This window comes from Gymnoscopelus microlampas (assembly GCF_963454915.1).
Source record: "Gymnoscopelus microlampas genome assembly, chromosome: 10".
In the NCBI taxonomy this organism is placed as follows: Eukaryota; Metazoa; Chordata; class Actinopteri; order Myctophiformes; family Myctophidae; genus Gymnoscopelus; species Gymnoscopelus microlampas.
In genome coordinates, this window is record NC_139947.1 from 21,092,403 (window position 1) to 21,110,276 (window position 17,874).

Here is a 17,874-nt window from a genome sequence, read left to right on the forward strand (position 1 = left end):
ATGGTTGAAAGGAATATATCAATACAATTGGCTATAACACACCTTACAAACAGATCAAGCAGCTACTCGATAGCACTTGCACCCAGTGTTGCCAGATCTGCTTATTATAATTTCCCCCAAGATTGTATTTGAAAATAGCAGATCTACAAGCTCACAACGCGTCGCATCGCGACGCGTTGTGAGCTTGTAGATCGGCTATTTTCAAATAGCTGATGCATATGTTTAAAGTGCTCACGTGGCCCATAGTCGCTTTTTTGGGGCTTGTTTTCCTAGACCCGGTTGCTTGTTTCTCTCACAAAATCTGGCAACACTGCTTGCACCACCACTCCTTTTGCATGCTTCACCAGTAGAGCAACTACTGAAGCTGGCCTAACCTATTTTGGGCATGTCATTATAGGCAAAAATGATTTGTTTTTATAAATAAGCTCACAATGCGCCATGAGCTAGTAGATTGTTTTTTTTCCCCCCCTTTTCGTCGTACTACAAAGTACTGTACTCTATAGAGGACCACTTCAAGAGCGTTCCCCTCACATGCATCTCTTCATCGGTCTGGTGTACTCCATACTCTTAGTTTACCCTGCACCGTGGCAAATGAACATCTCTGTCACCTGCCAGGTGACGGAGTATGGTAGAGTTTGGCCGAGATTTATTCTTATAATGATGATAACATATTGTTGCTGTCCGGCAGAAACCATACTAACTCCATTTTGACGCTTTTGCATTTTTTTCCCATAAATCAGGGCCATTGAACGCCCTTTTTATTTGTTATTTTTTTATTTAACCTTTATTTAACCAGTAAAAACACATTGAGACACAGTCTCTTTTTCAAGTGGGAACTGGCCAAGATGCAGCGTTAAATTTACACAGTCTAAGCTTAACATACGAATACAAAAACAAACAACAAAATAGTCATGCAAGATACATCACAAATACATAAGATAACTCCAAGTGATACACTTTACACAATAGAAAAAAGCCAATAATCAAACAAGAAATAGTAATACACACAGTGTACAACCAGTACAACTAACCAAGAACCTACCGCTAGGCTAGTAAACCTCCAGACAGGTGCAGTTACGTCTGTGTGTTGGTAAAGAAAATATTGAACCAATGAAAAGCATTAAAAAGCGCTTCTGACAAAACCAGCTAACTCCATTGGATCCTCAAACTTTCTGCTAAACCAGCTAACTCCACCGGAGTTAGCTGGTTTTGCTGACTCCAGGCTCCACCCCCTTTTGACCTCCAACCTCACTGTGAGCTTCTATGGAGGTCCATTCAGCTGTTCTTATCAATGATGAACAAAACCTCCTAAATCCACTTTTTTTCATTTCCTTAACCCATTAAGACCTGGAACTGTGTCATTTTTAGATTTGAGCTAAAAAAGCATTATTTTACACTTTGGGCTATTTTTGAAAAATCGTGAAAATGTGTGCAAATCTTTGAATATATATATTTTTAAAGCGAACATTTTTAACTCAAATCGTTGCTTCTGGGGGTCCCTGGAACAAAATATTTTTATGGGGGTCCGCGGCCAAATACATATCATTTTGGGGGTCCTTGACATGAAAAAGATTGAACACCACTGATACAGAAACATATGTTTTTCAGAATACTGTTGAGATTTAGGAGACATGTAGAATCGGCTTCAGGTCTCAATGGGTTAAAAATGAACATTTTTGGAGTTTCTGCCGGACAGCAGAGATATCCTAGTTAGTCCTACCATTGATGATAATAATTATTATTTATAGATCACTTATTGAAGCAAAGTTACAGTGTGCTTCACATAATGCTGAAGAAAAATATAATCAAACAACAATGATGTGTGTGAAATGAAAGCATTAAATAAATCTCAACATTTAACTTATGGAAAGGCCAAGTTAAGCATTCACAAGAGATTAACAAAGGAAAACAAACAACATCCCCTTTCCTTACACCTTCAAGGAACAACTCACAAAAAAAGTAAAAGAAAAACCTTGACGTGAAAAACTAAACCCTGGGAAACCTCACAAAAGAGGTGACCCCCTTCCAGGGCCGACAGGCATGCAGTCAAGCTCGAGAACACCATTCAAAACCAAATGGAACATAGCGGCCACGTCCATGAAGTTCAATGGAGAATTGGCGCCGTGTTCTATTTGGTTCCTCAAGCTAATGTATATACTGTAGGTATCGGGCAATATTGAAATGCAACACAAAGCTCAAAACTGTTAAGGGTCGGACACATGCATTAATACTATAATAATAATGTATAAAGAATAAAAATAACATTTATGTATTAACTCATACACTGCCACTGACGTAATAAACGTAATTATTCCCGTTTACCAAACCTGCCACAGACGTAAAAAACGTAATTATTAATTTTTCAATTTTTTTTTTTTTTTTTTTTTTTTTTTTTTGACCCAAAGACCAAGGAGATATGATTTTTCGAAGGAAAAGACTCCCATCCACTTCCTTGTTAACTTAAAGCTTAAAAATTCTGTATCTCAGCTCCAGAGTACTTTTTTTTTTTCAATGAAAAATCTCTGGCAGTGGGCAAACGCGGCCAGCAATAAGTCTGGCAGTGAATAGTTGTGCGGAACCAACCAGGGCCCAGTATCCAAATGTGGGCGGGCTTATCACCTTATTTGGAGCAATGACGTACAAGGAAGCACTGCTCTGATTGGTTCGTTCAAGGAAGCACTGCTCTGATTGGTTTAGGTCTAACCAATAGAGTCCGTTTGGATCTTTTTGTAACCGCCCCTTGGAAGAAAATCAACCATTGATAGGGACCAGACTAATATCCACGCAGTGTGTCGTGTGATATTGTCTGGCTACGCGAGGCTAATAAAATAACATTTCAATTTATGGAAAGGCCTTTGAATTCAAATACTTTTTTAAGAAGTGATTTCAAAGAAGATATCAATTTAAGCCTATGCTCTTCAGGCACGTTGTTCCAGAGTTGAGGAACCCTGACAGCAAAGATACGGTCACCCTTTGTCTTCAGCCTCGACTCCGGAACAACAAAGCAAGTTCCCTTAATACTTCAGGCACATACTGTAGGGCTTTAATAACTCAGTGTAGCTGAGGCCTAGTCTACGATTTCACTTCAAAGTAATCAGCAAATGAATCAATATTCAAATGTTCAGAACAATCAACAAAGTGTATATCAGTTGAGGAGACCTTGCGTTCTACTTCCCTCGTACAGAATGTGGGCGAGCCTCCTGCATTTTGAAGCTATTATGGTCTACATTAAGGGATGGAGTCGACATTTGGCAAGCGAAAAGGCACAAAGGAATGGAGGGATCAGTGGGGATGAAGTGGATCCCGTCCTGATTAGATTAGACGAAGTCCAGTAGCGAGACTTGGATTTTTCCTCTCATACACACACATACACACACACACACACACACATCTCAACCTCTGTGGGGGGAATTCTGTTTGTGCGTCAACTTAACTCTGGAGAGTGTACCAAATGGAACCAAATGGATCTATAAGGGTACATTTGGTTCCATTTGTAGCTGTATATTTCTACCATGTCTCATTTTAACTAAAAAAACGAAAGCAAATATGGAATGGCGTGCAGATGTATGGAGTGAGGATGATTTCATGAGAACGGAAGCAGTGTTTCTTCACCCTGCATTGGAAGTTTACTTGAGAGCTGAGTTTGTTTCACATTTTAACCCATTAAGACCTGGGACGCATAGATTTGAACTATAAAAAGCATTATTTTACACTTTGGCTATTCAAAAATAGCAGATATACAAGCTCGTAGCGCGGCACCGAGTGCCGCGCTACGAGCTTGTAGATCTGCTATTTTTGAAAAATCGTGAAAATGTATGCAAATCTTTGAATATATATATTTTTAAACCGAACATTTTTAACTCAAATCTTTGCTTCTGGGGGGTCCCTGGAACAAAATATTGTGAGATGGGGGTCCGGGGCCAAATACATATAATTTTTGGGGTCCTTGACATGAAAAAGATTGAGCACCACTGATATAGAAACATACGTTTTTCAGAATACTGTTGGGATTTAGGAGACATGTAGAATCGGCTTCAGGTCTTAACGGGTTAACGGCTAAAGTTACTGAATTCCCACTAGGCGCTTTGACCGCCTTCTAACCAAAGGTAGTGCGTACTGCGTACTCGCTTAATTTCCAGTCATGATTAATGAGCACATGTTGGTTTAGCGTTTGCAACATAAGCTGTTGGTACCACAGTGTCGGGGGGCCCCCCGAGTGAAGTGTGATTTGTTATTCTTCAGATTTGGCACCCTAGCCTTCATTACCTGGCTGGGACGTCCGGATGGCAACACTCAATCAACATTTTGGATTTAAAGAACGAACCTAATGCTTTTACCACAACTAGACGTTTATAATGGCTTCCAAAGCAAAGCAGTCTAGATGTACATACCGCTTTTTTCATTGCCTTATTCTGTATGTTTTAAAGTGGAGGATTTCATGTTAGACTTGTTTTCTTAGGGGTCTTTTTGCTCTGAGGTGATGAACAACGGTGGTGTAGAGACCTGTTTTTCTAATAGGAGTAATAAAAAATGAACAGACATGACGCTAAGAATGAAAGCTAAGAAACATAATCAGCCCGCTCACACCGCCTCTGGGAGTAACTGGAGAATGTGGTCAAACATGGCAGATAATGAAGTTGGGTTGGGAAAGATATTCAGAGTTCAGTCAGAGGACTGTTTCTTAATTCATGTAAATGCTTAACTTTGATCAAATCTACAAAACACCAACATGCAAACCATTATGGATTCATATAAGCATCTGTATTTGGATATTATTTTGAGACCCCGGAGACAACAGGAAGGATCAAAGCAAAGAACTCATGGCCGTGTCTTTGACTCAAGACGTAATAAAGTATAGTCGGTAAAACAAGAAGTAGTTGCTCTCCGTGGTTTTAGCCTAGTCTTCAATACAGGTGACAGAAGTTTAGCTTAACCACTTGCAACCTGGTGTCCCTATTTTGGGCATGTCATTATAGGCGATCAGTTTCAAAATTGTTAAAAACATGTCTTTCCCCCAAAGTAGCCGATTTACAAGCTTGCGCCACAACGTGGCCGACACATTTTGAGCTTTTACATTGGCTATCTTTGCCACATGATACCATCGTATGACGGCGTATAAAATAGGGCTCAAGTGGTAAGGTCTTCTCGTGCCTTACTGGAGCAAACTAGAAGGAATCCTTAAAGGAATAGTTCAGCCAAAAAATGACACCCCATGAAGCCTTGAATTCATGGAGATTTTTTAGTTTGTGACGCATTCCTGAGCCAATCATTTTATGTATTTCCGGTAGGAGACTCAAAGAGACTCCTTTGAGTCTCCTACCGGATACATTAGCATCTTTCCGCCGGCAATCAAATTATTAGCTCAGGAATGCGACAAAAACAAAAAAAAATCTCCATGAATTCAATGCATAACGGGGTGTGCACTTGATAGAAAATAAGTCATTTTTTGGGGTGAACTACTCCTTTAAGACAGGAAGCGAAAGCCAGCTGTACTGAACACAAACGGGACAGGACAGGTTGTCACCAAGAGCTTTCTGCTCACTAGCCGGCCTGTCGATGGCGTTCTCAGGGAAGAAGCCGGGTTGCTCGAGCTCTTGTCATCTGGATGCGCTCAGTTCATGTTTGGAGCTGGCGGCCAGATGGCGGTGAATTCCCCAGGGTCCACGGCACAGAAAGCTCTTCCTCGTTCTGATGCCTCATCTCGGATTGACAGATCCGGGCAGCTTTAGTGTACTTAACCCATTAAGGCCGGGAACGCACCTGTGTCATTTTCAGATTTCTTTGGCTATTCAAAAAAATAGCAGATCTACAAATTCATGGCGCGACACTGAGTGCAAGTGTCCAAGTGGCCAAATACGTGTAATTTGGAGGGTCCTTGACATGAAAAAGTTTGAGAAAGATATGTTTTTTTCAAAAAACTGTAGGATTTATTAGACATTTGTAGAATCCACAGACGCAAAGATTTGAGTTGGAAAAAAAAATGCTTTAAAAATATATACACATTCAAAGATTTGCACAAACTTTCACGATTTTTCAAAAATAGCAGATCTTCAAGCTCGTAGCGCGGCACACTCGGTGGCGGTGCTGCGCTACGAGCTTGTATGTCTGCTTTTTTTTTGAATAGCCCAAAGAAATCTAAAATGACACAGATGCGTTTCCCGGATTGAATGGGTTAAGTATGGCAGGACACGGAAAGGTTTTTGAAAATGCCTCACAGCTTAACCCATTGATACCTGGAACGCATCTGTGTCACTTTAGATGTCTTTAGCTATTCAAAAATAGCAGATATACAAGCTCGTAGCGCGGCACCGAGTGCCGCGCTACGAGCTTGTAGATCTGCTATTTTTGAAAAATCTTGAAAACATTTTTTTTTAATTTTTTTCCAAAAACTGTTATGATTTAGATTTTTTTTAAAGAATCGCCTCAGGTCTTAATGGGTTAAGACAAAGATACACTCACAGTGGTGAGTGCCAGTCTCTTGACTCTGCCAGAGTACAGATTCCACCATGGTAATCGCATTTATTAGACACAATGAATGGAAACACCGGTTGAGAGGAACTGGTTGCCGAACCATCGAACGCTTCTTTATCACGCACGCTGACGGGGTCTCTGAGATGAGCTCAGTGTTCCATGTTATGCAACTGTGCTCTTTGTTGTCCGTTTTGATCTTCATTTGGCCCTTTGACGCTTGACCCTCTCTCTCTCTGTCGTCTGTCTACGCCGGCTTATTCTGTAAAGTCACTTCAAAGGCTACGTGCCGTGATAGGATGATATGTATACTGTAGACCAGTGACTCGCAAACATATTAATTTCAAGGACCCCCAGTTTGATCCCCATCAAACCACAGACCTCATTTGATATTATGTGTATATCTGGCGCCCCAATGGACACTGTACAATCCCCCTGTCCACTAAGGCAGTGGTTCTCAAACTGTTTCATGTCAAGGACCCCCAAATTGACACTTATACCCCGCGGACCCCCATTTGAAAAGATAAGCCAGGGACCCCAATAAGAGAAGGTTTTTACGGCTCTCTAGCAGTGATTCTCAACCATTTTAATTTCAAGGACCCCCAGTTTGACATGCATTAGGCTACGGACCCCCATTTAATGGCATTTATACCTCTGGGACCCCAATTCACATTGTAAAACCAATGTTAATTTAACTCTGAGAGTGTACAAATGGAACCAAATGGACCCTAATGGGTCCATTTGGTTCCATTTGTACACTCTCAGAGTTACACAGACCCATAAGGGTCCATTTGGTTCCTAACTATCCATCATCTAGCTGGGGACCCCCTAGAACCCCCTCAAGGACCCCTGGGGGTCCCCGGACCCCACTTTGAGAACCACTGACTAAGGGTCCATTTGGTTCCATAACTTATTACGTTTATCTGGGGATCCCCTGGGTGTTGAATAAGTTGTTTATCACAATGGTTTGAATGGAAACAACCATGGCCCATGCCCCTGAATATAGTGAAACTAACTCTGTCAATGTATTAGCATGGATTAAGATGGAGATGTGCGCATAAAGTCAGACATGGCATGGATCTCTGACCCTGACACGACGACAGTGACATATCTGCACTGTATGTCGCATATGGCTTCCAATGCGTGCTTTACAGTCTCAAAAGCAGGAAGTTAACAAGCCAATTCTTGTAAAAAACAAGCACTAACTACAACTAAATATTTTGAGATGGGGGGGGGGGGTCCCGCGGCTAAATACATATCATTTTGGGTGGTCCTTGACATGAAAAAGTTTGAGAACCACTGATATTATAGCAACGTAGGGTTTCAGACAGACCTGTTAGGATTTAGAAGACATTAAAGGTAGGGTAAGTGATTTTCTTTGGTTACAATAAGTGTTAAATAGCTCTATATTCTGATAGTACTCATTACTATAGAGTGTTTGTTCAGTAAAATGAGTCTCCTTGTCTCTCCAGCTCTTTATAAAACAGAAAATGCATTTTCGTTTCAGTTTCAGTTTAATTTCCAAGTTTATCCAATCAGGATAGAGAACTCCATCAGGATATAGATTAAACAAGTGAAATTGGAAGTGATGACACTAAGAAATGAGCAGGCAAAATTGGAACTGGAACACTATACAAATTAAGCTTAAAAATGGGTACTTTCTCCTGATTGGCTGAGATTTTGACACCTACCGGAAAATGTATTTTGTGTTTATTAAAGAGCTGGAGAGACGGGGAGACTCCTGTTACTGTAACATATTTGTCACACTCTTGTGTTGTAAGTATATGTGTGCGGATTTGCCGTGGAACAGCTGCCCACTGTGCTCCTCGTCATTTGCCTGGCCCTTGCCCTGTGTGTCAAGCAGGGGTTCTGACTTCTGCACCCAGGGTATCCTTCATCAACTCTCTGCCCTCGCTGCACCCATAAGACCCCCTGCTGCCGTCCAGCTTCCTTCAAACGTTACATTAAGCCATTCACTCCGGGCTGTAGGCATTATTTTATACTTTGGGCCATTAAAAAATAGCAGATCTACAAGCTCGTAGCGCGGCACCGAGTGCCGCGCTACGAGCTTGTAGATCTGCTATTTTTTTAAATCGTGAAAATGTGTGCAAATCTTTAAATATATGTATTTTTTTAAGCGAACATTTGTAACTCAAATCTTTGCTTCTGGGGGGTCCCTGGAACAAAATATTTTGAGATGGGGGTCCGCGAACAAATACATACAAGTTGGGGGGGTCCTTGACATGAAAAAGTTTGAGAACCACTGATGTTATGGCAACTCATACGGTTTTCAGAAAACTGTTTTAGAAGACATTTGTAGACGGCGCGTTCCCGGATTGAATGGGTTAATCTAAAAATGCATCACTCAGGGGGTGTCGGGCTTGTGCAGTCAATGAAACATAACAGACTTGGGTTTTTTAGGTGAGTGTTTCCAGATGAGACACATAGCAAGGGTTGTCTAAGGGGGTCAAAGACACTGACCGCCGTTGTACAACGGGGCAGCTGAAGCGTCACTTGTATCCCAGATGTTAAATGCACGCATTGCCACGTGTTGATGGAAGTATTTTTGTTTTAACCCATTAAGACCTGGAACTGTGTCATTTTTAGATTTGAGCTAAAAAAAAGCATTATTTTACACTTTGGGCTATTCAAAAATAGCAGATATACAAGCTCATAGCGCGGCACCGAGTGCCGCGCTACGAGCTTGTAGATCTGCTATTTTTGAAAAATCGTGAAAATGTGTGCAAATCTTTGAATATATGTATTTTTAAAGCGAACATTTTTAACTCAAATCTTTGTTTCTGGGGGTCCCTGGAACAAAATATTTTGATGGGGGTCCGTGGCCAAATACATATAATTCTTGGGGTCCTTGACATGAAAAGTTTGAGAACCACTGATATAGAAACATACGTTTTACAGAATACTGTTGGGATTTAGGAGACATGTAGAATGGGCTTCAGGTCTCAATGGGTTAACACACCAAAACAAGTGAGGCGAACGCTTCATTTTCTCCCCGACAGTGATGGACGCGGAGACAGTAGTAACTAACTGCACCTCACTGTTTTGCAAATGGTGGGAATATTCCTTGTCAAAATAATTCTCCTCTCAGAATTAATGGACCTTTTAGCTATGCATGTCTTCAAGTAGTCAAAAAGCCATTAGTCTTCTTGTGATTTTCCTAGCAGCTGCTGGCGGGCTCCAAAGGCCAAATTATACTCACTGCGTAGCCATGAGGGTCCGCGAGGGTCCGCATGTCATACAATTCCTCACCAGCGTGCCTCCCAGACGGTGTGTGTACTTTGGACACTTGACTGCACGTGCAGTAGAAAAGAAAAACAGATGTTTTGAGGAGACTTTGAGTGAGGAGATACGTAGCTATACCGCTGTATCGAACTTGAAGTGATGTTCATTTGCAGATGTGTTAAATGTTTTAGAAGCAGCGCAGAATAAAAAGCCTGACTAGAAAAGGCTTCTCAAAGCTCTGCCGAACGAATGTATTAACATCTGAGGTCTTCAGAGAATAACAGGACTTCAGAGAAATAATTGAGGCAAGATAAAAGTTAAATAGGACGGTAACCTCTTCTCACAATGGCCTCTTGCCATGGCACAAGTGCTTCAGTTGTCTGGAATAAGATCACTAGATTATGCCTTGTGTTGAGTGCAGCCCGTTTTGCTCTTGCTTTTGAACACGTGCGTGTCTGCAGACACCAAACTGTAGTATGCACAGAAAAGCATCCGCTGTCCACGGACCATCGCGCCTTAATCAGGCCTTAACCCATTGAAAAACCTATGTTTCTATATCAGCGGTGCTCAATCTTTTTCATGTCAAGGACCCCCAAAAGTATATGTATTTGGCCGCAGACCCCCATCAAAATAGTTTGTTCCAGGGACCCCCAGAGGCAACGATTTGAGTTAAAAATGTTCGCTTTAAAAATATATATATTCAAAGATTTGCACACATTTTCACGATTTTTCAAAAATAGCAGATCTACAAGCTCATAGCGCGGCACTCGGTGCCACGCTATGAGCTTGTAGATCTGCTATTTTTGAATAGCTATAGTGTAAAATAATGCTTTTTAGCTCAAATCTAAAAATGTGACAGTTCCAGGTCTCAATGGGTTAATCAGGCCTTAAGGATGGCTGTATCTGTCCATCTGTCCACCACTTTGAGCCAAACGACTTATCTCAAAATGTATGTGCACCTTTATCCTCCCCAGACGATGGCCCCTACTGATTTGGGTGACCCAATGGCCTTTATCTCCACCCTTATTAGGCCAAAGTTCCATTTGCACACAGACGTTTTCTCAAAATCCAATTGGCAGATTGCCATGGAACTTACTGATCGCATTTATGCCCCCTGGAGTCTTTTATTCCTCTGGCGCTGCCCGTTGGCCATTTTACAGTTTGTTCTGCATTACTCGCCTGTGCTCCTCCTGTGAATAGATGTGTTTAGAAGAAGAAGGTTCGATACGTTTCAATTCCAGTGGCGTGTCTGTGCGTGAGACGAACACGAACACAGGCCCACCTGTCGCTATGCCTTTCAGATGGCCAGCACCTCCCTACCTCTACGCACGCCACTCATTGAAAATTAATTTCCAGGCACGTCAGTCCCTTTTTGTGTTAAAAGACCTTAACGGAGATACTCTAGCTAATGTTGCTTTGTTATGTTATTGCACTCTACAGTGTGTGTGAAGAACTAATACGTTACAGTCTCACTAGTTTTCCCCTCCTTAAATTAGATTTGATGTTATTAAAACCAAAAGACGGTAACCTTTGCAATTGCGATATTACACTCAAGGGTATACTTTACTTAGCATACGTGCTGCGTTCCAAACCGCAAACCACTATTGCTTAAATGAATCACTCTCTGTGTGTGTGTGTGTGTGTGTGTGTGTGTGTGTGCGTGTGTGTCACTGAGTCACACACACTGTGAGACACGCATTCAGGCAGCCGCATTGCACATAGTTTCTCAAACTTCCACTGTCCACAGTGATGTAAGGTTTTTTTTTCTGCAGACTCTTTTGGTCAGCTGTGGTCAGACAGACAGGGTAACACTTTGTTGCTGCTGCATGTTCGTGTCTGCGGCCATGTGCAACTCCCCGACGCCGTCGCCTCGTGAGCCCGAACAGCCCTTAAATCAGGGCTCGTTCGGAGACATCAGTCACCACAGTGACACCTGTGCCTGGATCCTATTCTTCCCATGTCATCAGCTCCTCGCTGGTGTGTGTGCAATACAATGTGACCTCAGCGGCTATCCATCAGCCGCGGCAAGCCGCGCGTGACACCCGAGAGTTCCCCCGCGGGTCGTGTTTGGTCAGGGATTGTAAGGAAACTGGACCCAACGCTTCTTTCTGAAGCCTGATTTATGCACGGTCGTAGGACGGTGGCCATGCGCCGTAAATAGCCGATCTGCACGCGCCGCCATGCGACACGTCGCGAGCTTGTAGATCGGCTATTTACGGCGCGTGACGGTCGTACAGGGGGATTATGAATCAAGCATGTGTTTTCTGTCTCCTCTCGCAGCATCAACAATAAACTGCAGCAGCCAGAGGCGGCGGCTGGCGTGCTGGAATATGCCATGAAACACTTTGGCGAGCTGGTGAGTGTTCTCTTTGTCTCTCTCTCTCTTTTTTTTCCCACTTTTCATATATACAGTACATTATATACAGTATATGTTGTTTTATTCCACACTGTAAAACGCTCCTGCTACGCACTCCTGCTATTCCACACTGTAAAACAGTCTGGAATAGCAGTCTGCTGCGTAAAACGGGGATGAAACTCACAACCTTCCCGCCCCCACAATGTCCCGTTCCCGCCCAGTCCACACAGCACGTGGTGAGTGTGCCTGACTCCCTTGGTCAGCAGTTAGTGATTCAGTGATTCTTTCATCCAATAAATGAGCTGAGGTTTGCATACTTGCTTTTATCTCCCATATGCTTTAAAAAAAACACTGTGCGCTTTTGCTCCCAAATGTTAAATACATTTGACGCTCCATAGAAGCAGAGTGCCTTGCAGTAATATTACCTTAACAGTGAACGGTTTGTAAAGCCATTTTACTGTACTTTATAATGTCTATTTGTGTGACTTCGTACCTGCCAAGCGGAAAGCCCCTAAATGTTGGCGTTCGTGTTGGTGTAGTCTTGAAGAAAAGTCTATTCTTTGTGTAACTTTAGCCCAGTATGGCTTTTGGCCTGATGCCAAAATTACAACACACAAAAAAGGTAATCCATAATTGAACGCGCCTTCGCTTATTTATTTGCTGTGTGTTTTGATAGGTCACCAATTTTGATGTGACACATGACAACTGCCAGCAGTCTGCTTTGTTGACAGAGACGAGCTTGTTCATTTATCATTTCATGTATCTTGGGTGAACAGGTTGGATTACTGGATCAGATAAACCTTGATGTTAAAACAGCAGCTGCCGGGGTCAAATGTTTTGCTTTGTAAACAGCACGCTGTGTGAGTGTCGTCACTCAGTCTCATCTCCCTCCTTGTTGTTACCAGTGGCTCAGAGGAGTCGGCCCTTTTGATCGCTCTTTTTGCGTAGTTCAGTTCCGTTTTTTGCCTTTGTTGGGTAGACCGAACAAGCTGCTGTAATACATGCAGTGTTGTACTACAAACGCGCACTGCCGCAAACGCAGAGTCGCCTACAGAACCTCCCACAGTGCAGCGCTCTGCGATGTCGATTCCCAAGCCTGGCGCACGACTGGGTTTATAAATAAACCTAATTATTGTTAATCACGTTGTCATATTGCTTATTACCAAAGCAATACAAGATGGATATAGTGCTGTCTGTATATATCTGCATTGGGAGGCTTCTTTTAACTTGCCAGCACGTCTCTCAGTGAAGTTTACCGGTTCAATACAGACATGCAAAAGTGTCACTTTTCAGCTACAGTCACCTTTTTGAACCCAAATAGGGCAATTGTGTGACACCTGACCTGAAAGAAAACAACATGTTTTCTTGTCACCTTTTTCACCTCGGGGCTGTTTGCATGCCTGCAATATGTCCATATAAAATCAGACCGGTTTCGTACACTGGACCAGACCGGGTTCACCAGCCACTTCTTGACACGTTCAAGTTCAAGGACCTTTTTAATGGTTCAGTGGCTCACACCTATCTTCCCCAGCTCCTCAACAGGCGTCTCGACAACCCTCAGGGTTGTAACAATCGTCTGCCCACCAACCCTGCCAATTTTTTTAGTTGGGAGTGCCCGGCTGAACGGGAGGCACCGCTGCTGGCAGTCGAACCTGGGCCTCTGAGAGTGTTAACTTAAACCGCCACCCTGACACCCAGAACAAAGAATGGAACTTGAATAGCAAGGAAGTCTTCAAACACACACACATACGACAATGAATGAGGCCGATTGTGGCAAGGAAGGAGCAAGAGAAGAGAGGAACTGTGACAGTGTTTTGAGAAACAACCCCAAACTGCTTTTATTGAGTCGCTACTTTTAGCCCCAAAGTCAAGTTGTTAGCCCGCCGACTGTTTCACAGGTGAGAAATGGCCTTACCCCCCATCTTGGCAGGCAGCAATTATGTCCCCCATTAAAAAAAAAGTATGGGTGAAGTGAAAACATTCAGTAAAAGTGGCTCCTGAGAGCACCTCCAGGAATCCTGTTTATGAGGTGAGTATTTGGAGAGCTTTACAATGGAAGGTTTCTTGTGTTTGGTGTTCCAATCAGGCTCATCGCTATGTCAACACGGGTTTGTGCCCGGTCTGTGCATCACTGGCTACGGTCACCCCAAAGGAAGTGTGACCAGGATGAGAGTGTGCTCAGGAGCGGGAATCTCCAGTCAGCCATGCAGTGTCGTAATAAGAACCGGTCGCAGAATACCTTCTTTTAAATGGAGAGTTCTTTACTTCCAACTCGGCATCTGCTGAACGACTCAGTGCAGGAATTCTGAAAGCCTTTTTTACCAAGGAGTAATTTGAGTAAGCTGTTAAAAGTTTCATTATGACACTGACTCATTCATACTCATTTCTTTGGTTCCGTCATAAAAACAAATCCAGTCAAGCAAGTGAAACATAAGGCAAAAATGTGTTGATCCTTATGGACACACTGACAGCTTAGTGACCACCACTCTGTATGGGGGATAAAAACTGTCAATAAAGGAGTTGTCTGGCTCAGCCAGTAGTGCCACAGACTATACAATATGCTCCTTGTGAGCACAAGGACCTGGGTTTGAATCCGACCCTCGTCGTCTTGTCTCGCATGCCATGTCTCCCCTCTCTGCTCTTGGTTTCCTGTCTCTCTAAACTTGATGTATCTGAAATAAAGATAACATAAAGATGTCTGTTCAATACATCAGTGGTTCTCAACCAGTGGTCCGGGGACCACCAGTGGTCCTTGAGGGGGAACCAAATGGACCCTTATCATAAAGGTCTTATGTGCCTGTACAAATGGAACCAAATGGACCCTAACGGGTCCATTTGGTTCCATTTGTACACTCTCTGAGTTAAATTAACATTGATTATACAATATAAATTGGGGTCCCAGAGATAGAAATAACAGAAAGATAGAAATTAAATGGGGGTCTGTAGCCCTAATGCATGTCAAACTGGGGGTCCTTGAAATGAAAATGGTTGAGAATCACTCCTGGAGCCGTAAAAATCTTCTCTTATGGGGGTCCCTGGTATATCTTTTCAAATGGGTGGTCCGCAAGCTAATAAGTGTCAATTTGGGGGTCGTTGACATGAAAAGGGTTGAAAACCACTGCAATACATAATACTGTCTGCAACATAAAATCCTCTGTCCTCACATAGAAAAGTCACACCACACAACCTGTGGTATGTGCATGATGGCCGTTAGGTAGAAACATGACTGATACATTTCAGGTTGGAACAAGACAAAGGCACAAAATGTTTATTCTCATCTGACAACCTGAAGAGCAACAATTCACAAGGCCGTTCGATACAATGTGCAAACTCAAAACAGATTTGGTAGTTGTTCACAGCTGCGAAATTATTCTTACTGTTATTGCTGAACATCACAAATTCCCCCCAGATGCTGTACTGCACCACCGAAAATAAGTACACAACACCGTGTGTGTGTGTGTGTGTGTGTGTGTGTGTGTGTGTGTGTGTGTGTGTGTGTGTGTGTGTGTGTGTGTGTGTGTGTGTGTGTGTGTGTGTGTGTGTGTGTGTGCGTGCGTGCGTGCGTGCGTGCGTGCGTGCGTGCGTGCGTGCGTGCGTGCGTGCGTGCGTGTGCGCCATCCAAATCATCCTCAGAGTGCCAGGGTTTTTACCGTGTCTTGGCGATGTTTAGACAGCTGCAGAAGCCACAACGAGGACCCGGATGTAAAAAAAAAAGGCGATGGGGTAGGGGTCTGTATATCGACTGGACCAATAACATTTCTACTGCGATTTTCACCACCAAAAAAAAGATATGGAGATAGAAGTGTTTTTCTCAAGATCCTATCATTGGGGCGAACGGACGTTTTTACAGTGTCTTAGGATCATTCCTAAGTTGCGTTAGAGCGCCCTCTTGTGGAATTTTCACGTTTTTTTGTTGAAAAAACATAGATCTTCGTTTATGGCACTCGACGGGTGTATTTGCAAAAACGAGGATCTACGTTTTTGGCACCCAACGTGTTAATACAATATAACTAGCACGTCTGCAGTGGTTGGAGGTGGTCTCCTTTTGCGCTTCCATTGAGACATTTAGACCCTGGAGTCATGGTAGGACACCTACTGGTAGGCAAGTAGTACTACCTGAAGCTCAAAATATCCCTTGGCCAAGCAAGGATTCCCTCTTGGAATAGCATTAGAAGTTTTCTCCTCCATTGGGGAAACCCGGGGTTTGAATGTCACGTGAACCCTACAGCTTTCATTCCTGTTAATTACAAATACTTTAGAATACACTAATACATAGTGAATTGGTAGGTGCAGGGTATATATATGCGATCTTGGCAATCAATGTGTTAACAAACACTTAACAAGTAATTAGTACTGTAAGTAGTTTACTAATAGTTTTACCAGTGATTTACTGGTTGGTGTATTGTGGTTATTGGCACGGCTTCAAATGCCTCTTGGCCAATCACAATGCACGGTTGGAACTAGTAATATTAATATATAACCATTTATAAGGCATAGTTTTAAATCATGAACAAACTCCTGACAAACATTCAACAAGTCCTTAATAACTCATTAACTAACAGTTTGTTAATGATCTGTCATGAAATACTCCTACTGTATGCTCTTTCCTACTGTCTTTTTCTCTAGGAAATCCAAGCCACCTGGTATGAGAAGCTACATGAGTGGGAGGATGCCCTGTTGGCGTACGACAAAAAGATCGACATGAACAAGGAGGACCCTGAGCTGATCCTGGGTCGCATGCGCTGCTTAGAAGCCCTGGGAGAATGGTACGTCTAATGCCGGGTTCACACTAAATGATTTTAGCCCCAATTATCCTGTCACCGAGCTGTTTTGTCGCTCGCAGACAAATCCCCCGATCTCACATAAAATTTGGACACGAGCCGAACGCGATTCCAGCACTCGGAGATGCCTCCCCGAGCGTCACGGTTCTCTGCACGGTTGGCCTGTATGGTTTGCAGGTTCCTCGAGGGGATAATCACTTAAATTGTTGCCTACGGACGTAGCCTATGTTCGTCTTGATTGGAATACTTTTTGAATAATAAATGAATCACCATGACCGACTGAGGAAATGACTCCATCTCCCCTCCATCTCCATTTGGACGTAAGTTGGTCGACTTGGTTCGTTGATTAAAAGTTGTACAAATCATTATCGTTGACCCACATAGTCTGAATAATACAAATTAGTTAAATTTGCGTAAAAATAAGACAAAGGAACGGAAAGTGTCTAGCACTTCTTGCGCATGGTATCACATCATTTCAAGTGCATGTTTTCGTGATTAGACAGACGTCAGAGATGTGGAGAGAATAGAATAGTAATAGGCCTAGCTACTTTATTGATCCCTGAGTGAAATGACATGCCCATATCACGTAAAACAAACATGAAAGACAATAAGCAATAAAGACGGGTACAGTACATGATCAAAACGAGATGCACTGGAATAAAAACGTATGTACACTGGGCAATTAACATTTTAGATAGGCGTCCCAGAGATAAAAGTTATGGGGATCTGTGGATTAATGGATATCAAACTGGGGGTCCTTGAAATGTAAAAGGTTGAGAATCACTGCTCTAGCAGTGAGTAAGACTGATGGTTTGCTTGGAGCACTGCAGACCCATGCATATTTCTTGTAGGTGGCCCCCAGTTCTCCAATTGAGACCTGACAATCAAGCCTATTTGATGACTGAGCAAAAAGCGAGTGAAAACGCTTCCTGTAAGACGATCAATGTGAAATTACTGGGAAGCACGAGAGAACAGAAAGTACCAGAACAGCATCATGAGGCCAAATCTCAGTGGAACCTCGACCAC

The 17,874-nt window shown here is 42.8% G+C and overlaps 1 protein-coding gene across 4 annotated transcripts in view; it reads left to right on the plus strand.

The window, feature by feature from the left end:
* mtor (mechanistic target of rapamycin kinase) overlaps window positions 1-17,874 on the plus strand; it is a 161,870-nt gene that overhangs the window by 84,658 nt on the left and 59,338 nt on the right. For all 4 annotated transcript variants that reach the window (XM_084070366.1, XM_084070367.1, XM_084070368.1 and 1 more), the window contains exons 29-30: window positions 11,992-12,067; window positions 16,694-16,833. In XM_084070366.1, coding sequence (XP_083926492.1) covers window positions 11,992-12,067; window positions 16,694-16,833 — 216 coding nt within the window. The remainder of the gene's footprint in view (window positions 1-11,991; window positions 12,068-16,693; window positions 16,834-17,874) is intronic.